The following is a 23,833-nucleotide window of genomic DNA, read 5'->3' on the forward strand; positions in this document are numbered from 1 at the left end:
TTGAATAATCTACTATTTTACAATGTAAAGTATATGTGTAAAGACTATATAAATTTAAGGTGTAAATTGCGTTTTTTGAGTATCTAAATAGTTTGCCAAAGACCAATGCTGACACAATTTTTTATATCCTCTACTGTAACCCTTCTATACTATCATTCTAATTTTATTTATACCCTTACATACACTACAACCAATGTCTCTCTCTTTTCTTATAAAAAAAAAAATTATACTTCACTTGCTCTAATGCACCCACTTATCATTTATTCTTTCAAAAAAATATCATACTCCACTACAGATTAAGCAAAACTTGTGGTCATTTTTCTTTTTGGATTACAACATTCCAAAGAAACAAGCTGTGTCTTTAGCTGAAGACTTGCGGGTAGATACTATACCGAGAAATCCACGACCACCAATTACGTGCCTTGTGGTTGGTATGGAAAAAATTGTAACAGCTCATGGTGAAAACTTTGTCAGGCTTTGTGGATTCAGTCAGTAGTATAGCCCTATGTGTAGTATTATATTGAAAAGCAGTAAGATGCATATTCATAGTTTTCTTGTTGAAATTCGGACTAATGGATCTCCTGCTTCCTGTTGCCACTTGATTCGGGGCATTGCCTCTTTTAGTATCTGTGAAAATTTTACCTTCTATATTGGTTTTTCAGTGCACGGTTAAACATTGGTGTAAGTAAATTTAAGGTTTAGATTGCACTTTTTGAGTATCTAAATAGTTTGCCAAAGACCAATGCTAACACAATTTTTTACATCCTCTACTGTAACCCTTCTATACTATCATTCTAATTTTATGTATACCCTTGCATACACTACAACTAATGTCTCTTTAGTAAGTGGCAACTACTACAACTACACCTTCTTTAGTCTATAATCTTTAGTAATACATAAATGAAAGACTAAAAGGTATAATTTTCTTTCGTATTTTAATGTTTCAGTCTGTTGCATGTACAAAAGGGTCACTGACTTTATGAATAATCCTTTATTTTATACCCATTTTGTAGATATTGGCACAACATATAAAAACCGTTCTTCCAGACCTCAAGTCTTGTGCAAGTGCCCAGTTAACATCTGTAGCTAAGGAGCTTGCAGCTTATGGTGATGTTGTGGAATCAAAGGTATGTGTTGTCTAAAATTAAATAATAGAATAAGAAAGAACTGTCGGATCTAAAATTTAGTATTTGTTGATGGAAAACTCTTATGTGTTTTTAAAGAAGTAGCTACAAGTCCATAGCAGTGAGGTCTCAGTAAAGGTTATAGTGGATTTTCTATCCTACTTAGATGGTTATGCAAAAATATTATTCGTTTTTCACACTATCTACCCCATAATTGGATATTGTAAGTCTTAAAATAAGTGGGATATTCACAATATGTTATATGAAGTCATAAAACCAAGTGGAGTACCAATATACTGTAAACCAAGTGCAACACCAATATACTGTACGATGGTACTATCATAAATTAAGTACTCCCTCTCAGTTGGTGAAATTCATTCATAATTTGCCATGGGTGAGGCTATGGTACTATGCATAGCACAGATTGGTATGTGCTACGGATCAATAATTTCATTTTCAATGTCCAAATAGTCGATCTGAACCATTTAAAGTGATTTCCATAGGAAAATGTACATGCAGTCTAAATTTTCCATTGTTTACTATTTTTTTACTATTTTTCTGGATAGGTAGAAAATCACTACTTTTGAATGGTCTAAGAATCTTCATATCAAATAATTACCTACCTATCTAAAAAAATGTAAACAATTCTAAAAAATATAATATTTGATCTACAAGTACATTTTCATATGGAGATCATGTTAAATGATCCAGATTGATTGTTTGGACTCCTAAATGAAGATATTGATCCATAGTACGGACCAATATGCGCTATGCATAGTACTGCAACCTCACTCATTTGCCATTTAAGTTGATCTCGAGCACCATAACTCTCATGTACCAACAAAGATTCTAAGAATAGAGGATATATACTTGCTGGCAGAAAGCGTTGCTTGTTCGGTACCAACAACAAAGAGAAATAATCGGGCTTGAAATAGGAAGACCAGACAAGGACTAATGGACATGCGGGTTGTAGTATCTGTTTATTTTTGTATTTATTGAATCAACTGTTTCTTGCTATTATACCAACTGCAAATTTACCTCTTCTAATTTTTTTGTCTAGAAAGTTTGAAGTGTATTATTTTGAATTTTGTTCTTTATCATTATCTGTTATTTGTTCATGATAGCTCACATAAAGTAGTTGTTCCAGGACCTGCGGACTTGAGTGACAGCTTGAAACAACTTCGTCACAACTCGCAAGCGAGAGATTGGAAGGTACATTATTATTTCATCTTGGAGCATAAAATTGTTCACTCAATACAATTTATCAAGCTTGTTGTTTTAGTTGAGCTTTGACCCAAAAATCAGTATCACTAAACTTTATCTCTCTTAGTTACTGAGTTTTTCAACAACACAAAAAAATATAATAAAATGCATAAGGTCTTTTGTACTAGACTCCGACATGAGGATGAAAAATACCCTCCAAACTTAGTTGAATCATTAAATTCACTAATTGTTAGTGTTATCCTATGATTTCTCCCCTCATGTTGTGGCTTTTTCTGGGGTACACTAGGCTGGCCAATGTGTGTTTTAAACAGTGCATTGACATTGTGTATTTTCTCCACTGTTTTGTATAATTTTTTCATGTTTAGGGTAATATTTGGATGATTCTAAGGCTGTAGGGTGCTGTATTTTTGTAAGGGTACCCCTGTTTTAGGAAAGTAAAATTCAGGTGATTAGAAAGGGCAAAAGGATAAACCAGAAAACTGCTTTTTCCAGAAAAACCAGAAAACTTAGTTGAATCATTAAATTCACTGATTGTTAGTGTTATCCTATGATTTTCCCGATAAACAAAAAAAATGCTTTTATATATTGATTTCATTTTTCTTGAAAGAAAGTGGCCTCAAGGGCCAGCGTTTCTAACATAGAAATATTAGTATTAGTTTAAAGCAGGAAACACCTGTTTATTAATTTAATTTAGTGGAAAATATTGAGTACTAAATTCAGCACCTTGATATAATGGGTTACCTTTAGTTTGGTCTATCCTCCTTGGGGCTATTACCAGTGGAGAACTAACACATCAATTTCATTTGAGGTATAATATTTTATTTCATACAGTTCAGTAAGAATATTTACCTTTTGTTAGATCTAGCTCTTAATGTATAATTATAATAATAAAAATAAACTAGGAGAGATGATCCCTGGTTTGCTGCTCTGGGAAGAAGATGCATCCACATGACATGGAATGATCGAAGGGGTAATCTCTCTCGAGGTAGTCTAAATTTCTTGTATTCTATATTAATTTTTCTATTTTAGCTTAACATATGCAGTAATGTGAATTATTGCCAATGCTTTTATGTGTTCATTATTCACATGGATTAGGTTTAGGGGTGGTGAGTAGAGTGGATGGTGTTGAGTTTATACTGGCGCATGGCACTGAAGCACTAGGTTTATCATCCGACGGTTCAAAATCTATGGATTTGGAGGGTCTTAGGCAGAATTTAGAACTATGTGCAAAGAGAACAAAACCGATACCTATGGTGGTTGCTAATCCAGATTATGTCACGGTCGAAGCGCGTAACTTGCGTATGATGCCTGGTACTTGACTATTGTTCTATTATATCTTTTGGCTATGCCATATATAAAATAGTATAATACTGACCAGAGTGTGGCTACGGCACTATGCATAGCACACGACGGTCCATACTATTGCTCCATATATCTGTTTTGAGATTTCAAACGTTTGATCGAAACTGCTCAACATGATCTCTATATTAAATGTACCTGCTGATTAAATTTTATACTTTTTTAGAATTTTTTTAGAATTTATATACTATTTTTTTAGAGAGGTAGACCGGTGTGCGCTATGCATAATATCATTTTTGTAGTGCAGTGATAATTTTTGTTCTTCCTTTTGATCTTCTTTCCTTCTCCAACATTACTTTTTCTGTCACCTTTTAAACCTTTCTTTTTCTTTTCTCTGTCTCTTTTTTTGTAGGCCACTCAACAAGGATCACCAATACAAATGCAGCTAGCATGTCAATTGTGAATAATTATATTTTCTTTATTTCTGATGGGTTTTCTTTTCCACTTTGTGTTTTGATTGAATTGTGGTTTTAAACTTTCCCAATTGAATATATGTTTAGTCGTTACTCTATAATTTTTTCTCTTTTTTTGATTAATTTATTAATGGCTGGTATGCTGTTACTAGGTGAGAAGAGAAAAAATTAGTGAAAGGATGAAGCTGTTGCATGTACCTGGCTGTAATAAAGTAAGCATGTTTGTTTTATTTATATGTGTTAGTTCTAGAAAAGCCCCTTCATGTTTGATATTACTGAAATAGCTCGAATAAAAAGAAAAGAAGGGATGACATAAGTTTGTAAAATGAGGGAAGTGGTGGCCTTGGATATAAAAAAGTGGGTCTGAATTATAAATTGCCCTCACAATTTCCCTTCTTTTGATAAAAGGAATTGTAGGTGACAGGAAAAGCTGTCATGCTTGCCAAGATAATCAACTATGTACAATCGTTGCAGCGCCAAGTTAAGGTACTTGAATTTTTTTATATGTATTTCAAGTATAGAATTGAAAGGATTCTCTTTATCCAAAACTCTGACATTATATATGTATTTTTTTAGGGTTAATTTTTAAGTTCTTGTCAAAGCTTGCAACAATTGATGCACCAGAGGATTGTAACATGGATAACCTTCTATTCAAAGTTTTTCATTTTATGCTATTTTTTTGTTATTTTCTGGAAAAAAAAAACTCATAAATGAGAGTGGGCTATCCAAAATATATGACACTTTCATGTGTCTATTCTAATTTCTGGGATGTAACTTAATTTCTAATTTAGAAAGTTTTCTTTTAAAGAAATCACTTTCTAATTGTTTCTATTGGCTTTCGTTCTTCGATAGTAATAATTGCTGACGTTGCCACTAAAAGAAATTAAAAGTTAATTTCACGAGTGTTTTGAATACTTAACAACTTTTTTTAATCTCTTCTTAATTTTACTGATGATTATATTTGAAACGTGAAAGAAAAGAAAAGAGAGAACATAATTTATTGATTGTTTTCTTTTCATGACAGCCATATACAACTAGCGGCTACATCACTGCCAATTACGGGTACGAAAAAGGAGGTGCCAAAGAAAGCAAGCAAGATTGAGTTGGAAAGTGTGGCCGGTATGGTTGCAACTTCTACTGCAAGTGGTGGTAAATTTGACAAAAAATTACCAGGAGAGAAGCCTCCAAAGCACTCTGGGAAACATAGAAAGGTGTGTATTAATTTTTTTTATATGTTCATTGTGTTAGAAACTGATTCAAATTAAATTTTGGTATATCTCAGTTTGGTCTTGCCATGGGAAATCTAATTTGTACCTGTCAAACTGAAATTAATTTTTTAATTCACAGACTACAATTTTATGAATTTTTTAAATTTAAATTGAATTTTAATAGAAAAGGCAAAAAATTGGTTAATTTTGTGAGTTTTGAAATTGAGAAGGGTAAATTTGATATTACGAATGTTAGAGGTGAAAATACTTAATTTTGAGGTTTTTGAAGGGTATACATGAAATTCATGCATGGAATTTCCCCAAATTTTTATTCACCTAAAGGAGAACAACAGTATTGTGGTTTAATCTGATTGGTACTGGTATGTATTACTCAATACTGCAACAACTTGACTGGTACACTTATTTTTTTGGTATAATAGGCACATTTCCCTCTTTAATCTATGCTGTGTATTTGGGTAAATGTGTTTTCGAAATTTAGAAGGGCAAATATGATATTATGAATTGTAGAGGGGAAATATGTAATTTATAGGTTTTTGAAGGGTATACATGAAATTCCTTTAAACATCTATATTGCGGTTTAATCTGTTTGGTACCAGTTTGTATTAGTCAATATTGCGACATTTTGAGTGGTACACTTGTCATTTGGTATAATAGGCACATTTCCTATTTTAATCTCTGCCAGTATTTTTTTTGCTGAATTATTATTTTTATCTATTTTTTGACTGAACGAATAACAGAATATTATTATCTGAGTGCAGTTTCTACCAAATGTGGAGGGTAAAGGAATGGGATCTAAAGAGAAGCAACAAACAGACAAGATACTTAACAAGTTGCTCTCTAAGAGCTCGCATGAAATTCTTGATGTCAACAAGGTATCAAATTATTAAATTAACCCCTTGTATATTTTTATCTTGTAAAATGTAAAATATATTATCTGTTACATGTTTTTGACAATTTTTTAATTTATTTTTGTTTTGTTGTTTAGGTTGTTACTATGTTTAATGTGAAGAAAGAGAAGCAAAGGAAGAGGGAAAAAGTATCAAGAAACTGATATGAAAGATTTAATTTATGCCCCTGATAACTGACAAGTATCAAGAAAATCCTGCAAAATATAACCACCAATGTTCAAGGTGCTACAAAATAGGCTCATTTGCATTGTAAGCTTAGTTTAAGATATCGTCAAGGATAAAATAAAGAAATATTTATATTTCTATCATAGTGTATGGTGCCGTGGGTCCTGTCACTAAAGAGGAAACTGCAGAGATCTTATTTAAACTAAATAATTAATGGATGTATTTGAGTTGCCGCAATAACTTTTTCTTTTTGGGGGGAGTATAGATATTTAGTTCTCACAAGTTTATAAATAAGATTGTGCTTACAAGTGACCTGGGGAACTAACTGAGGTTTAACACCAAATGACAATAGGATTGGATATTTTTATGTCACTGTAGAATTGCTCGAGTATTTTCCTGAGCATGGCCCCCTCTTTGATAAGATGCTTATTAACATCAAGTAGCTGTTGTTTTGTTTCCTTGTGATAGTAGCTAGGGAGCTCCTATTTGGCATTGTAATAATACGTTTGGGAGGCAATAAGAGAACTCATCATCAATTTCTTTTGATTCTTTTTACTTGAGTATTACATCAGCTTCAAACTGTGACTTATTTGAACCTTTTTGAAGCTTATCTACTTTTAGTCATTCTTCAATTTCTTGGTTGATAAATTTTACCCTTCATTCTTTATAACTTGTTTGGATTAAAACTGGTCTTTTACTTTTCGTTAAGGGCTTTTCAAAGCAATTTTTTTTTTTTTTTGGGATCATTTTTGTGAAGATGGACATCGCAGAGAGAGAGAAAACATGGATAGTTTTTGAAATTCGGGTCGCGGAGAAAGGAAGGGGTCAATTCAGATCAAAGAAAAATATTCTTTGACGTGGCGCTGAAAAAAATTGATTTGCAATTGCATTAATGCGGGAGTTTTGCAATTAAGAAATGAAATAGATTTCAATTACTCCATGTCAGCTGTTTGCAATTGCAAATCAATTGCATAAATTGGGATGTTCTAATACAGTATTAAGCTCTAAAGTTATCATTTGCTTTTATTATTGATGAACACATAATGAAGAAATTATTTAAAAAAGTGATCAAAATAATATTTCAATTCCCGTTGCAACGCACGGGCACTTGACTAGTTTATGAATAAACATTTAATATTTATTAAAGAGTAAGGCTTGGATGCTATGGATAGCATCAGTGTTTTAAAATGCGGTTTTGTTCATGCATGGAATGCCACTGCATACCGCATATGCGGTATGCGGACGCATATGCGGATTTTCATGTGGATTTATATATGCGGATTTTAAAATAAAAATTCACGTATATATATATATATATAGAGAGAGAGAGAGAGAGAGAGAGAGAAAGAGAGTGTGTGTGACTAATGTGCATTCGTATGCATACGGTCCAAATTTAAAATTTTTAAATCCAAAACGTCGATCCGAACCGTTCATCTTGTTCTCCATATTAATATGTGCTTGGAGACCAAATTTTACATTTTTCTGAATTGTTTTACTATTTATTAAGCCACTTTGAAAATTGCTGATCCAACGGTGGTTGCTGATCCGCATGGGAGGACTGCATGGCCGCATTTTTAATCCGCATATGCATTTTTTTTCCGCATGGCCGCATATTCGGACCGCATATGCGGCCGCATGCTCAAAACCGTATGGGATGACTGCATGGCCGTTCTGAGCGCGGCTGCCGACCGCATACGCATATGCGGCCCATGCGGCCGCATTTTAAAACACTGGATAGCATAACATTATCCGTGTTACGGCCTCAAAAATCAATTGTATAAACTTCAAAATTCGATTTAAGTTGCTCAATAAATTGATTATATAATAAACTTGTAAAATACTAATATTTACTATTTTTAGAATTTTTTTATTGTCTTATATAATTTATGAAAGATGGTCAAAAATGGCATAAAAATAAAAGAAAATTATAAATATTTTAGACTATTTTTTGCCATCTTTCATAAATAATAAAAAATAGTAAATTTTTTTTTAAAATAATAAAAGTTAGTATTTTACAAGTTTATTATATAAATAATTTATTAAACTACTTAAATCGAAGTTTGAAATTTATACGATAGATTTTTGAGGCCGCAGCATGAATGACGTTATTATTCATGACGCTCAAGTCTTACTTTTTATTAAAAGAGACTGAACTATATAAAAAAATAATAATTAAATTATAAAACCATAAAAAGAGCTTAGCCATCACACCAATGCAACAGATGCGCCCCTGAAAAAGAATTGTGTGACCTTGCGTTGCGTTGCGTTGCGTTGCGTCGTATGAAAGCACAAAGAAAATTTGGCCTTGCGTTGCGTTGCGTCGTATAAACAAGAATTGTGTGACCTGTGTCGCTTCCATGAATAGTTTCCCAAGTGCACTTGGGATTATTTAGAACACCAGCATAGGCTACCCAAATGTATGATACTATGATGTGTATCTCAAACTGAACATTTTGCGTTGATTGAAGTGTTGAACCCTGAAAAAGACTAAATATTAGTTGAAAAAAATAAGACATTATTTTTACAAATTAAGATTCGATCTATTTAGACTTTAATTATAAATCAGTTTTTAATCTAGTTATAAGAAGAAGAAAAAATTGCGTGAGAAGATAAAATATAGAAAAATCAGCTGAAAAATTATTTGTAAATATTTAACATCCATTTTATCAACAAAATCCTTCTTAGATTGTGACGAATTTTCAATGGACTCGTATAACCGCCTGTAATTATTAGCTACATAGATAATAGCACTGGATGTGCAACAGAGAAACGAAAACGAAACGAAAAACTGCTTTCGTTTTCTGAAGTGCCGTCAGAATCAAAGATTAGAAGTGGGAAATTTTTTTCCTTTAAAGTTTTTTTAGTAAAATATAAAAAGTATTTATAAAAATAGATAGAGTGAAACATTTCATTTATTTTTAAAAAAAGTTTTTATATTTTACTAAAGATCTAATATAAGAATTCACTCTATCTATACATCATATTAAAGAAAAAAAAATTAAATCGGTATAATTCCTACCATTTTAAAAAAATTTAATTTTAACCGATAAAAATTATACCGATATTTTTACTAATTAAAAATATCATGTACTCTTTCTGTTTCTCTCTCTTTATTATTCTTAATTTCTACAGACAAAAAAAATTTAGAAGTAGAAGCAGAATATTCTTCCCTTTTCTTTGACTGGGATTGGGAAGTTAGATTATAATGAGGTGACTCTAGCCCTGTCAATAGCTACCAAATCAAATACAAAATACAATTATAGAATTGAGTGTTGCACAACTGCAGTCCCAGAGAAGAAGAGAAAAATGGCAAATCAAGGCATAGAACAGATGAACCAGCAGCTACTCGAGCCGGAGTTTGAGGAGCAAGAGCCGAATCACTTGGTATCCTCGGTGCGCCACTATGCGTTCTTCTTCCTATTTTCAGGCGCCTCGATTATGATGTGGGCCATCGGAGCGCCATTAATTAACCGCGAGCACATATTTGTGGGGGTTTTGCTGTTTATTCTTGGATTGGTCTTGGGGCTTCTGCATGTCTTTCTCCTTCACGGGTCGCCGACGGCAAAGATGGTCGGAGCTTTGGTGGTACAAGAAATTCGGAGGATGTTCCGTGCTCAGGATTGATATTTTGGTGATTTGTAATGGATTAACAACAATTTCATGAGGAATTTGGTGTGGTCTTTTTCAGAATTTTTTAGTTTTTATTTGGTTTATAGTCTTTAAGTTGCTCCTGAGTATTTAAGTTTAGGTGTTCCTCTGTTTCCCCTGTTTTTCGTTTTACTTTTTTTTGCCAGTTGCCATTATTAAATAAGCGCATACGTTATTTAGCATGGTTTTTGGAATTTTAATATAATTTAACACGGTGTTGTAAGTTTCTTCAAGTGTACAGATATCCACACAACATTATTTGTTTCATGCGAGGCAGGAAGCTATTCTATGGCGGGAATAAATCTGCTGCGATCCGAATCAGATGAACAGTATTCTGAAATCTCTGCTTTTCCAAATCTAACTGTCAATTTGTTTTGAGATGCGTGCACAGAAAAAATTTAACGGTTAAATTTGAAAAAACAGAGATTTCATGGTACTGTTCATCTAATTCGGATCGCAGCAGATTTATTCCCGTTCCTATTATTTTTGTTTGCTCTATTCTTTTTTTGCTGAGATTTTCTTGGATGTAAAGATGTAATACTGATAGCCTCTATCGATTTTTCAAAAAAAAAAAAAAAAATTGTTACTGACAGAACATCATTTAAAATTTTAATTTGATAAACAAATTTACCCTTTAATCGCATCTCAAAATTTTAATTATATTTCCTTAATTATTTTCCAATACTAATTTCTTTAAGAGAATCCCACATAAGAAACAAATATCTTGTCCAATTAATGCCCCTCGTAAATCAGTTTTTTTTTTTTTACTGGGACATAGATATTCTCTAGTTATCTAAGTCCAGATGAGAAACAATTAGTCAATCCTTTTTGACCTCTTCGTTATTTATATCATGACAAACACGTTTTTTATTTACATATAGATAATTTTGAATTTTTTCTTATGCCCTAAAAACATATGCGGAAAAAGTTTGAATTTTCTTACTATATTGAGTTGTTTCTTTTTTCAAAGATTCTAAAAAAGAACTTTCTAATTAAAGAAGCAAAATAAATTTAACTAAAGAAAATAGATGAGGATAAAATTGTCTATTAATTAGCTACTCGTGGCTTTTTAGTTGACTGATGCTTTAATGCTGTTTTTCTATTAAAAGACCTCCTGTTGTTGCCTCTCCAGTGCCTCTCCAGTTACGTGCAATGCAAGTCCAAGAAAACACTGGATTGCACATCTACAGTTATATATATATATATTAATCAGATGCGGCCTGACTAAAATTTGCAAATATTTACATCAATTAAATTAAGACAGGACAAACGCATTTCTACCAAGTAAATTGATGCCTCTCAAGCGATGTAGTTCACAAGTGATGAACACAAGTTGTTTTAATAAATTTATTTTTTAATGCTTGAATTTATACTAAATAATTTTTTTTTTGACAAAATTAGCATATAAATACATCACTTATTCAATATATATTGATTTTAGTGGTTCCGATTTATTATTCCAATCCGATTAAAAAATATATAAATTAAACTCACCAACTATATATCTTAATGACTTTCGATACATGCTAGTTTCACTCATGAAGATTTTTATTAAATAAATTTGTTGTGGTCCTATTCTTCTTTCCTTTTCAAACAAGTTCGTACGGTTACTTGCACCGAGTGTTAGTTTTTAGCCGTTCCCTGTTTCCCTGTTTTTTTTTTTTTGGGAAAAAAAGGCCTAAAGCCCATTGCATTAACAATAAGTAGTTTTAATTATGTTCACCCCTGTTTAGTATCTCCTCTTATTATTATTTTTTTCCAATAAAAGGGCAAATTCTATTTGAAGTGTTTCTTAAAAATCAAGATGCAATCTATAAGGCGTGTGATTTTCTTAATGATATATATAATATATAATGAGGAGGGATCAAGTTACAACAAGTTACAACAAGCATTTCCTATATTTTCAGAGTCCAAATCATCGATCTAAACCGTTAGATGTGATCTCTACAATAAAATGTGCTTGGAGACCAAATTTTACATTTTTTGGATTTTTTTTACTATTTATTAAGATGGGTACAAAATTTAATGGTTTGAATTTGACTAGTTTTTGTACCCATCTTAATAAATAGTAAAAAAATTTCCAAAAAATGTAAAATTTGGTCTCCAAATACATTTTATAGTAGAGATCACATCTAACGGTTTGGATCAACGATTTGGGGTTTTTTAAATATAGGAAATACTTGTTGTAACTTGTTGTAACTCAAAAATTGTTGTAACTTGATCCCTCCTCATATATAAATGTATGATTTCTTAGTTCTACCCTTCTTTTGTGCAAGTTAGCCATTAATTGTCTTATGTCCTTGCATGTGTAATATTGTATGCTATACGATATTTTCCCATTCAAGGCGTTATTGTGGATAAATTAGCTTTACAATAATGCATATCCTTCTATATCACCAGTTAAATTCAAGACCAAAAAAATCACATATCAAAATGTTTATGTGTGTTACATGAACCAAATAAAATTTGCAAATTCTTACCATCAATTAAAATAAACAACCAGCAAAGGAATTTGGTACATCCATGGCTGATCTGGTAAAGAAGGCGCCACAAAATATTTTGGATCCTCTCCAGTTAATTCAAGAATCAGATTATCAGAGAGGATCAGATAGTATTGCAGTGTCACGACTAGCTCGTAGCTAGCCACGCCAAATTCTAGGCGATTTTCTTTTCAATTATAAAAGCCAATGTTAACATTTCAGAATTTAATTGATAAAGGTAAGTACATCACAGATGTGGCGAAGCTGGATAATTTTTTTATTTATAAAAATAATATAGCAAATGAGAAAAAGTATAAAAATAATTGATATGGGATGACTTCAAATGACGAATCCGAACTGTTGGAAACTGGTCTACCTTACGAGTGATTCCTCTATGTAAAAAAAAAATTTATATAGAGTCAAATGGTCAAAAAAAAGTTCAAAAAATAAATACATTAAAATTAATTTATAAACCTTCTAATTTTGACCACCTATACAAAATTAATTCAAAAATATAAAAAATTTGTATGTAGAGTTGTAGACGCGTCACTCGTATGGAAAACGCCTAGACGGGTTTTAATGGTTTGAATTCATCATTTAAAGTTAATCCGATAAATTTTAGAATTGAATTCATAAAGAGACTCAATGAACATAAGAACACCCTAGTTCTACTCAATATAATCAACATATTCATGATCCTTATAAAAAGCACTGTTATTAGTTTTGCAAGTGAACAAGTGATGCTGAATTCAGTACTTCTGAAAACCTTCATATTTTAACCAACTATAAAAAACTGTACACTAATAATTATGTGAAGGAGCATGTCCGTATTAGTTTATTCCTTTAAAAAAAAAAAAAAAAAAAAATCAATGGTGAATTGGTGCTCCTCATTTTATGCAAATGGCCTAGCAGATCGGTCCAGTTGTCAAAATTCCTAAGGTACACTGATTAATAATTTCGTCTCTTTTCATGTTGGTTCTAAAATAATATTGGAATGAATAAAATCTAAATCACCTCAAATTTAGTTTAAAATGAAATAAAGGATCTGTATAGACGCTTTGACGGAACATGACACTATTATATTTCGACCCGTATTGTAAAAGTGTTCCCATCTATTACGAGTTTAGTATTTTGATTCTGGATATATATGTATTTATAATTTGTTTGTTAATTATCAGATCCAATATGAATCCAAAACAGATACATGTCACAAGCATTGAAAGAACCCATTATTAAATATAATTATAATTTCTTAAGTATCTCGCATATTATTATAATTAAATTAAAAATCTGCTCCAAAATCAAAATTAGAACATGGTATATAACAAAATAAAAATAATAATTCTCAATTAATTTGTTATCTATCTAAATTAAAATGTGCTATCCCATTCAACATTTGCAAATGCATCATTTTAATTACTGTTTTGTCATGGGATGTCATGTAACAACTAACAAATCAGAGCTTCAAGTTTTTACTTTTTTTTCGTTAATAGATTTTTGAATTCAGGAGGAGAGAACAAAATTTGAAAAGATATGCATTAATTTATTTCCTAACATATGTGATATGATATGATATAATTATAAATATTCGTTTCTTACAAAATTACTAAAGTTGTTTGTTTATAGTTATTAATCTTTTTTAATATTAAACAATTATAAAGAATTGTATTGTATCAGATATTTATATGAGTATTGGATTAGGTTTGATTGTGGATTGGATAATTAATCAAATTCGTATCCGATTTATTATAATATTGGTTCCAATTTGAATTCAAATTAGTAATTTTGTACGTATCATAATTTAACTAGTTTTATTTTTCAAATCATATTTTATTCAAATTAATCAGATCTGAATCACTTATGGTTCTGATCCAGTTCGGTACCGGATCGAAAATGGATAATTGTGTAAAAGTAGCTAGCAATATTAACTTTGGATCTAGGAATCCGCTTGCGGGTCCCATCGGGATAATAGTAAACTATCAGCTACTAAAAACAGCCTTCCAGATGTTTTGACTTAAAATTTGGGGGAGTGCTATATTGAGGGCTTCGTTTGTGATTTTGAGAGCTAACTGATGTTTTTTTTCTTAAATACCAATTTTATCCTTTCAATTTCTCTCACTCATTTAATGAAAAACCTAATAAGGAAATAACTTTAAAGGAAAATTCCTAAAACAAATCTGTATCTCTCATTTTTCATAGCTAGATTTGGCATAGCTAGGAATGTTTTGTATCTTGGTTTGATTATTTTTATATTTCACATCTAAGGAATATTTTCTTATATATCTTTTTTCTGAGAAACTGACAATGAATGTATTAAACTATTAATTGAATTAAATGAATATCCAAACTTTATCTTAGAATATATATGTATTGAAAAATTTATGATCCGTACCTGCCTCACCAAATAATAACTTCATCTTATTAGTATATACCTAGTTGGAATCTTCGTTTATATACAAAAGTATTTTTTTTTGCTTAAATGTTAATTTGATTTGTATATATGTACTAACAGGTCATCAGGGTATACAAAACTAATTTTTTTGCTCAAATGTTTATTTGATTTGTATACATGTACTAACAAGTCATCAGGATATATAAAACTATTTTTTTTGCTTAAATGTTAATTGGATTTGTATATATGTACTAACAGGTCATCAAGGAGAACGATGGTTGATATTTTGTTTAAATTTTATTAATTTGATATTATAAGTATAAAATTACAAGAGTTTAAGCCAACAAAAATAAAATTAACACATGATTAGATTACAAAAAGAACACGTTAATTTGAAAACAAAATACAATTTGACAGTATACATCTTGTGAGATAGAGGAAGAGAAACAAAAAAAAACACAAAAATAAGGGAATAAAAGAAAAATATAAAAATGAAAAATGAAAGGCTATATGGATTTGTCAGAAAAATTAAAAAAAATAAAAAGTAAACTTCTCAGATACTGGAAGGATCCGGATTTGTTTCTCACAGGAGAAAATAAATTTTTCCTTTAAAGTTATTTCCTTATTAGGTTTTTCATTAAATGAGTGAGAGAAATTGTAATGGTAAAATCAATATTTAGGAAAAAAAATCAATTAGCTCTCAAAATCAGAAACGAAGCTCTCAATATAGCACTCCCCTAAAATTTAATGTTATTATTGGCTTGAGTTCCGACGCGGCGGGATATGAATAGATCCTGATCGATTGTAAATGGACTTTATATGATGTTTTATGTCTGTATAGTTAGAGCCGAAATTTTTAAATATACTATAACCTCAAAAAAATATAAACCAAACAACTGTGTTTCCTCAAAATTTTGAATTTTGACATGATCGCATTCTCTAGATGCGGCCAATCCTCTTTTTTTTTGTGGCAGTTCAATTTGAACCAAAGAAAAAGAAAAGGGATGGCCGCTTCTAGAGGATGTAGCCCGAAAAAAGGTGACTGCACCTACGGGATGCGGCCAATTTTTCAGAAGTCATGGTTGTTTGGTTTATCTTTTTTTGGGAGGATGGTATATTTAAAAATTTCGATAGTTAGATAGAGTGATAAAATTTGTGAATTATTTTTAAATAATATATTTTTGTGTGGTGGTGAACTGGACGGTAAATTATTTAGTTAATCAAACTTTTGCTGCATAATTTAGGAATTTTACAAAAAAATTTCCAAATTTTCCGAATTATTTGCGAATAATTTGTGATTTTTCTTTTTGCTTCTTTGCAAGATTGAGATTTCAAATCAGATTTCAATGTATAATTTCGAATTATTTCCGTATTATATTCAAATTATTCTCGAATAATTTGTTTATTACTATGATTATAGTTGACCATCAAAAAAGAACATACCGAAAAGCCGAATTATTTGATTAACCTAACTTTGACCGAATTTTCCCGAATAATTAGTGAATTTTTTCCAAATTTTTCCGAGAACATTTTTTTTGCTTCCTTTTAGGATTGAGACCTCTAATCTGAATAATTCCGAATCATTCTCAAATTATACACGAGTTATTCCCGAATCATTAACTTTTGTCCTCACCGAATCAACCCGAATAATTAATTTGTCACCGTATACTCGATAGCACATAGCTGCCACAGAGAAGCTATTCGGCCATGTCATGACTCATGAGATAAGATGACATAGTGTTTGATGGAACAAAGAGAATCAATGTTTCTCCAAAAGTTTTACTACTACCTCTCCAGTTATTATCTACCGAATGGTCAATTTGCAGAACTAATAGCGTTCTTTTCGATCCTTTTTTTTTTTTTTTTTTGGATTCATGGTCTCAATTTTTTGTTTCTTTGAAAGGACCAAGGTTCATTGTACGTAGTCTATCTCCATTCATTTGTATTTCAAACTGACACAAATTGTGCAATCTAATATTCTAATTAAACTCTTTTACCTAATACATATAATTTTACAAGGCAATTCAAAATTTCCAGTGATTACATACTGGAGGGCGAAAATGCATAAACAAGAGAAATAAAGGCATCGTTTATCTCCGTGTGTAATAGTTAGTAGTTACACAAGTGCACCTCTGAGATATCTCATATTTTGCGTGACCGACGTGTCCGGTGCCTATTCGGGAGTGACGTAGTGGGCCGGTATTATTTGAGCTTTGAGATTCGCGTAGAACATATTGTAACGGTTGAGATTTTCCAAAAAGTCACGCAAAATATGAGATATCTCAGAGGATGCGAATTCAATTGGGAGGATCTACTTCGGTACTTCCCCATTGAAGTCGTTAGATTATAAAAATATTGACCCTAGCCTAGTATCAATCCAAAATTCCAAATCCATAAGATAGAATTGAGACTGTAGCAGTATCGAAGAAGAAGTAGAGAAAATGGTGAATCAAGGCATAGAACAGATGAACCGGCAGCTACTCGAGCCGGAGTTTGAGGAGCAAGAGCCGAATCACTTGGTATCCTCGGTGCGCCACTGTGCGTTCTTCTTCCTATTTTCAGGCGCCTCGATTATGATGTGGGCCATCGGAGCGCCATTAATTAACCGCGAGCACATAGTTGTGGGGCTTTTGCTGTTTATACTTGGATTGGTCTTGGGGCTTCTGCACGTCTTTCTCCTTCACGGGTCGCCGACAGCAATGATGGTCGGAGCTTTGGTGGTACGAGTTATTCGGAGGATGTTCCATGCTCAGGATTGATATTTTGGTGATTTGTAATGGATTAACAACAATTTCATGAGGAATTTGGTGCGGTCTTTTTCAGAATTTTTTAGTTTTTATTTGGTTTATAGTCTTTAAGTTGATCCTGAGTATTTAATGTTTAGGTGTTCCTCTGTTTCCCCTGTTTTTCGTTTTACTTTTTTTTTGCCAGTTGCCATTATTAAATAGACGAGGGTTCAAATGCACCCAAATTTTTGTGCACCCAAATGCACTCTATCATTTTTCTCTGTTTTCAAAGTCTGAATAGTCAATCTGAACCGTTAGATGCGATCTATATATTAAGATGTGCTTGGAGACCAAATTTTACATTTTTTGGAATTTTTTTACTATTTATTAAGTCACTTCGAAAATCGCTGATCCAATGGTCCAGAAAATGTAAAATCAGCGATTTTCAAAGTGGCTTAATAAATAGTAAACAAATTCAAAAAAATGTAAAATTTGATCTCCAAGCACATCTTAATATATAGATCGCATCTAACGGTTCGGATTAATTATTCGGACTTTGAAAACGGAGAAAAAAGATTTGAAAAATAGGATGCATTTGGGTGCACAAAAATTTAGGTGCATTTGAACCCTCCTCTGTTAAATAAGCGCATACGTTATTTAGCATGGTTTTTGGAATTTTAATGTAATTTAACACGGTGTGTAAGTTTCTTCACACCATAATATGTACAAACTTTATGATTTGTTGTAGAGTTTGCGCAGCTCTGTTTCTCAAGCTGAAGGCTACTAGTGTTTTTTTGGTTGAATAATGCTTTAACGCTGTTTTCCTATTAAAAGACCTCCTGTTATTGCCTCTCCAGTGCCTCTCCAGTTACGTGCAATGCAAGTCCAAAAAAACACTGAATTGCACATCTACAGTTGTATATATTAATCAGGAGGAGGGTTCAAATTAGGCGTTTGCTCTCGGGTAAACCCGGGACGGGTAACGGGTAGGGCGGGTACGAGTAGGACGGATAGTTGGGTAGAACAGGTACGGGTAGGTCGGATAATTTTTTAAAAGGGTGTACCCTACCCGTTTCATACCCGTGCCCGTCTCAAGTAACGGGTTCGGGTACCTCGGGTACGGGTAACGAGTACCTCGGGTAGGGTACGGGTATTTTTTTTTTTTAGTTTTTTTTTCGTTTTTTAATACTTTTTTTTTTTTTCTGTTTTTTAGTTTATTTTTTTTCTGTTTTTAATACTGTTTTTTCTGGTGGCAAAATAATTTTGAATTTTGAATTTAAAAAAAACGGGTAAAGTTGTTCGGGTAAATGGGTGCGGGTTTGGGTACAACGGGTGCGGGTAGGTGGGTTTCGGGTACGGGTTGGACAGGTTTCGGGTACGGGTTGAGCGGGTTTTTTTTTCTCAAATATTGGTACCCTACCCGTCTGAAACCCGTACCCGTTTACCCGCCTATACCTGGGCACGGGTACGGGTACCTCGGGTAACGGGTACGGACCGGGCAAAACGGGTACTACCCGTTTGGGTAAAAGTAAACCTCTAGTTCAAATGCCTCCATCATACCTCTATTTTTAAAAACTTTAATAACTCAAAATTCAAAATAAAATTGTTGTATATGAACTACATCATTTTATCTATGCACGTGTAAAAAATTATAGCATTTTAACTTTGTTTTGGTTGTTATCTTGAACTTGTAAAAATGTATACTAATGTGGATAATTTCTAAACGTTAATTTTTCAACTTATTAATTCATATAAAAGCAAAATCAAAATGTGATAATTTTTTATGGTCACATAGAGAAAATAACATAGATCACATCTAAAGGTTTTATTTTGAAGTTTAAATTTTAAATTTTGAGTTATTTAAGTTTTTAAAATAAAAATATATTGGAGGCACAAAAAATAGAGGCATTTCGACCCTCCTCATTAATCAGATGCGGCCTGACTAAAATTTGCAAATATTTACATCAATTAAATTAACACAGGACAAACGCATTTCTACCAAGTAAATTGATGCCTCTCAAGCGATGTAGTTCATAAGTGATGAACACAAGTTGTTTTAATAAATTTATTTTTTAATGCTTGAATTTATACTAAATAATTTTTTTTTGACAAAATTAGCATATAAATACATCACTTGTTCAATATATATTGATTTTAATGGTTCCGATTTATTATTCCAACCAATTAAAATATATATAAATTAAACTCACCATCTTAATGACTTTCGATACATACTAGTTTCACTCATGAAGATTTTTATTAAATAAATTTGGTGTGGTCCTTCCTATTCTTTAATTAATTCCTTTTCAAACTTGTCTTTGGCTTCTTTCTCTCCTCTGGTTTCAGTTCTATGCTTCAAATCCCAAGCTCGATTTCTTTATGGTTTTTGCTGTTAACAAGTTCGTACGGTTACTTGCACCGAGTTAGTTTTTAGCCCTGTTTCCAGGGTGTCACCGTGTACAGTAAAGATTGGATGAAAGCATTTTCATATCTTTATTCGTTATAAATTATTTTTATCCGTATCATACTTTTATATGTTACAAATTATCTCACCCGTACTTTATCTTTACCCGTAATAATTGACGAATAATGAAACGATAACGGATAAATAATAGATAATAGTAATATAATAATAATTTTATTATTTATTAAATAAAACATTAAAACATATATATTCATTTTACACATGTATAGTACTTTATTGAAAAAAAAAGAACTCTAATCATGCTAAATGCAAGTAAACCAATTAAAGTACTTTTTTCAATGTTTATTAATATATATAACATATATATATATATATTATAATTACCCGTACTCTTACCCATTTAGATAACGGAAAAAAAAAATTATCCGTACGAAAAGAAATTTTATCTGTACTCATCTTATCGGATATGGTACTGGTTGAGTAAACAAATAAAAGGGTGCCATTGAGGCATTGACACCCGTACCTGTTTCCCCCTCTTTTTTTAAAAAATAAAATAAAAAAGGCATAAAGCCCATTTGCATAACAATTAAGTAGTTGTAATTATGTTCCTCCTGTTTTGTATCTCCTCTTATTATTATTTTTCTAATTAAAGGGCAAATGCTATTTGAAGTGTTTCTTAAAAATCAAGATGCAATCTATAAGATGTGTGAATTTCTTAATGATATAATATGTATGATTTCTTAATTCAACCTTTCTTTTGTGCAAATTAGCCATTCATCGTCTTATGTCCTTGCATGTGTAATATTGTATGCTAGCTCTACGACATTTTCCCATTCAAGGCGTTATTGTGGATAAATTAGATTTACAATAATTCATATCCTTCTATATCACCAGTTAAATTCAAGACCAAAAAGAAAATGACAGTTAAATTCAAGACCAAATGTGTGTTACATGAACCAAATAAAATTTGCAAATTCTTACCATCAATTAAAATAAACAAGCAGCAAAGGAATTTGGTACATTCATGGCTGACCTGGTAAAGAAGGCGCCACAAAATATTTTGGATCCTCTCAAGTTAATTCAAGAATCAGATTATCAGAGGGGATCAAATAGTATTGCTATTGCAGTGTCGCGATTAGCTTGTAGCTAGCCACGCCAAATTCTAGGCGATTTTTTTTTTTCAATTATAAAAGCCAATGTTAACATTTCAGAATTTATTAAAGCACTATCCAACTGGACGAAAGTACATGAAAATGGTACCTATATAAACATTTACAGTACATCCGATACATCCGATAAAGATGCAATTAGAATACATAAAACTACCAAATCTTACACAAGCACTAGCAAAAACAGTTACTACATCAGATTTTAGAAGAATTAAAGTTCACAAAATAGTAAAGTAGAAACCCAAAGCACTAGAGACCCTGTACTATTAAATTGCACAAAAGAAATAGCAAGTCAGTGCACAAAAAAATATCGTCACGACCAATCAGAGTCGGACTAATCCTCTCCAGTAGAGGTGTCAATGGTACATTTTTAGCAGTTTACTCGATTCGTATCGTATTCGATAAGGATAAGAGTTTTTTTTTGTTAGTTTATTGGGTATGAATAAACAAAAAATTTCGTTAACTAAATGGGTATGAGTTTGAGTAATGATTATTTCTTATCCGTTACTTTATTGGATAATTATAAAATCTAAAATCATATATATTCAATTCAAGTTCCAGTGTATCTAGGTTTACTCTTCCATTTCAATGTCGTAAATTACATCTTTCTATTACAGCGCACCAAGCTTGTTTCTTTGATATATTTTTCCTTCTCTCTTCATTAAATGTTATAAGAATCTAGCTCACGTAGTTACATTTCTACTTTAATTTTCACGGTGGCTGTGACTCAGTTTTGTTTTCAAATTCAAATTTTACAATAAAAAATTATAATGAGTGAAAAAACAATTTAAATGGTTATCTTATGTATTGAATAAAATATAATTTGTAAAACAAAACGAATTTTTGATGTTTTATTTGTAAAATTCAAAATAGTAAAACTGTTGGATCAACGATTGACCACGTCTACGGTGCCTATTCGGGAATAGTGAAGGGAACCAGTATTATTTGTGCTTTGAGATTCGTACAGAACGTATTTGAACGGTTGAGATTTTCCCAAAACACTCAAAGTTTGAGATATCTAGGACGAGGAGGGTTCAAATGTCTCCATTTTTTGTGCCTCCATCATGTCTCCATTTTTAAAAACTTACTTAAACATCAAAATAAAACCGTTAGATGTGATCTATGTTATTTTCTCTATGTGTCCATAAAAAATTGTTACATTTTGATTTTGCTTTTATATGAATCAATAAGTTGAAAGTCAACGTCTAGAAATTATCCATATTAGTATACATTTTTACAAGCTCAAGGTGACAACCAAAACAAAGTTGAAATGCCATAATATTTTACACGTGCATAGATAAAATGATGTAGTTCGTATCCAACAGTTTTATTTTAAATTTTATGATTTAAATTTTGAGTTATTAAAGTTTTTAAAAATGGAGGCATAATGGAGGCATTTGAACCCTCCTCATCTGGGAAAATGTGAATTCACAATTAGGGGTGTTCATCGGTTTGGTTCGGTTGAAACTAAACCGAATTAGACAAACCAAAGTTATAATTTGATTTTAAAAATAGAATTGAACTGAACCGAAGTTTTCTTTTGGTTTGTTCAGTTCAAACCGAAATATGTTAATGTTTTTTGTTTAAATCAATTGACTTATAATAAACCGAAGTATATTAAGAAAATAAATCGGGTTATTAAGAAATAATTGGAATATTAATAAATAAATCGAAGTACTTAAAGCAATTGATTAAGAAATAAACCGGGTATTAAGAAATAACTCGAGCGGTCCGGACCAAATTCATAATATATAAAAGTTCGGTCGGTTTGGTTATTTTGGTTTTGAAAATTTTCAAACCAAACCGAACCGAAGTTATAATTTGGTTCTAAAAAAACCAAACCAAACCATTAAACCAAAAAAATCGAACCGTTTAATCCAAACTAATTCGCTTCGGTTCAAAACCGATTAAACCGGACCCAATGAACACCCCTATTCACAATCATCACGGGACCAAAAAAGATTAATTACTCAGGATTGCCAACCAACTCTAGCAATAATTCTTGTTCAGGTTCACTACAAATTGAGAGAGTACACCGCATCGGAGCTTTAGTGACAAACAAATAGTTCGGATTCGGTTTGGTGAAATTAAAAATTTATGATTCGGATATAATTCGGAAATAATTCGGTTTGTTTAATCAATATAATTTTTTTTTTCAATTTAAAGGTTGACTCCAAAAAATTCCTATGGACTCAGTTATGCTGTGCATATTAATGTACTCTCTCAATTTTTTATATTTTTTTATAATATTTTATTTACGAATAAATTATTCTCGCAAAGCTGTGTTAGGTAAAAAAAATATTTCGTTACTGGTATGATAAATAGTGTTTCTATGTTGTTGGAGAATAAAGTTCGTATTGTTATATTATTATATTTACTGGAGAAAAAATTATTTTGTTTTATATATCATTGCTTTACATTTCGTGGGGTATTTAATAGTGATTTAATTACTCCTAATTAATCTTTAGATCCGTCTCTTTATGAGATCCAAGTAAAAATGTAAATCACAACTAAACAAAAACTTGTACACATCATAAAAAACTAATCATTTTTATATTTTTTAGCCTAAAC

General features: G+C 31.5%; 2 protein-coding genes across 3 annotated transcripts; both read left to right on the forward strand.

Moving 5' to 3' along the window:
* The first annotated feature begins 455 nt into the window (after window positions 1-455).
* LOC144561946 (uncharacterized) lies at window positions 456-4,688 on the forward strand. The gene is made up of 8 exons (XM_078311054.1): window positions 456-488; window positions 1,014-1,127; window positions 1,230-1,293; window positions 3,096-3,156; window positions 3,251-3,333; window positions 3,444-3,659; window positions 4,060-4,174; window positions 4,273-4,688. The coding sequence occupies exons 1-8, from the start codon at window positions 456-458 to the stop codon at window positions 4,274-4,276; spliced, it is 690 nt and encodes a 229-aa protein (XP_078167180.1). The 3' UTR covers window positions 4,277-4,688.
* A 319-nt stretch (window positions 4,689-5,007) lies between these two features.
* On the forward strand, window positions 5,008-7,156 carry LOC144562461 (ribosome biogenesis regulatory protein homolog). Of its 2 annotated transcripts, XR_013514087.1 has the most exons (4): window positions 5,008-5,331; window positions 6,108-6,221; window positions 6,335-6,506; window positions 7,132-7,156. XR_013514087.1 is itself a non-coding variant. In XM_078311689.1 (3 exons), exons 1-3 carry the CDS (start codon window positions 5,242-5,244, stop codon window positions 6,398-6,400), a joined length of 270 nt encoding a protein of 89 aa, XP_078167815.1. In that variant the 5' UTR covers window positions 5,008-5,241; the 3' UTR covers window positions 6,401-6,562. The 2 variants fall into 2 exon arrangements, 1 of the variants encoding a protein (XP_078167815.1); XM_078311689.1 differs by lacking the exon at window positions 7,132-7,156 and having other exon boundaries at window positions 6,335-6,562.
* Window positions 7,157-23,833: the final 16,677 nt, after the last annotated feature.

The sequence above is a fragment of the Carex rostrata genome, chromosome 11, assembly GCF_964058835.1.
Source record: "Carex rostrata chromosome 11, lpCarRost1.2, whole genome shotgun sequence".
Taxonomy (NCBI): domain Eukaryota; kingdom Viridiplantae; phylum Streptophyta; class Magnoliopsida; order Poales; family Cyperaceae; genus Carex; species Carex rostrata.

Bases quoted from the DNA above. Each gene is read 5' to 3' on its own strand.
- LOC144562461 (XM_078311689.1), top strand. From the start codon at position 5,242: ATGGTTGCAACTTCTACTGCAAGTGGTGGTAAATTTGACAAAAAATTA. The intron at 5,332-6,107 runs GTGTGTATTAAT...ATCTGAGTGCAG, and splicing joins ACTCTGGGAAACATAGAAAG to TTTCTACCAAATGTGGAGGG. The intron at 6,222-6,334 runs GTATCAAATTAT...TTTGTTGTTTAG, and splicing joins AAATTCTTGATGTCAACAAG to GTTGTTACTATGTTTAATGT.
- LOC144561946 (XM_078311054.1), top strand. From the start codon at position 456: ATGGTGAAAACTTTGTCAGGCTTTGTGGATTCA. The intron at 1,128-1,229 runs GTATGTGTTGTC...TTAAAGAAGTAG, and splicing joins GTGATGTTGTGGAATCAAAG to CTACAAGTCCATAGCAGTGA. The intron at 3,334-3,443 runs GTAGTCTAAATT...CACATGGATTAG, and splicing joins AAGGGGTAATCTCTCTCGAG to GTTTAGGGGTGGTGAGTAGA.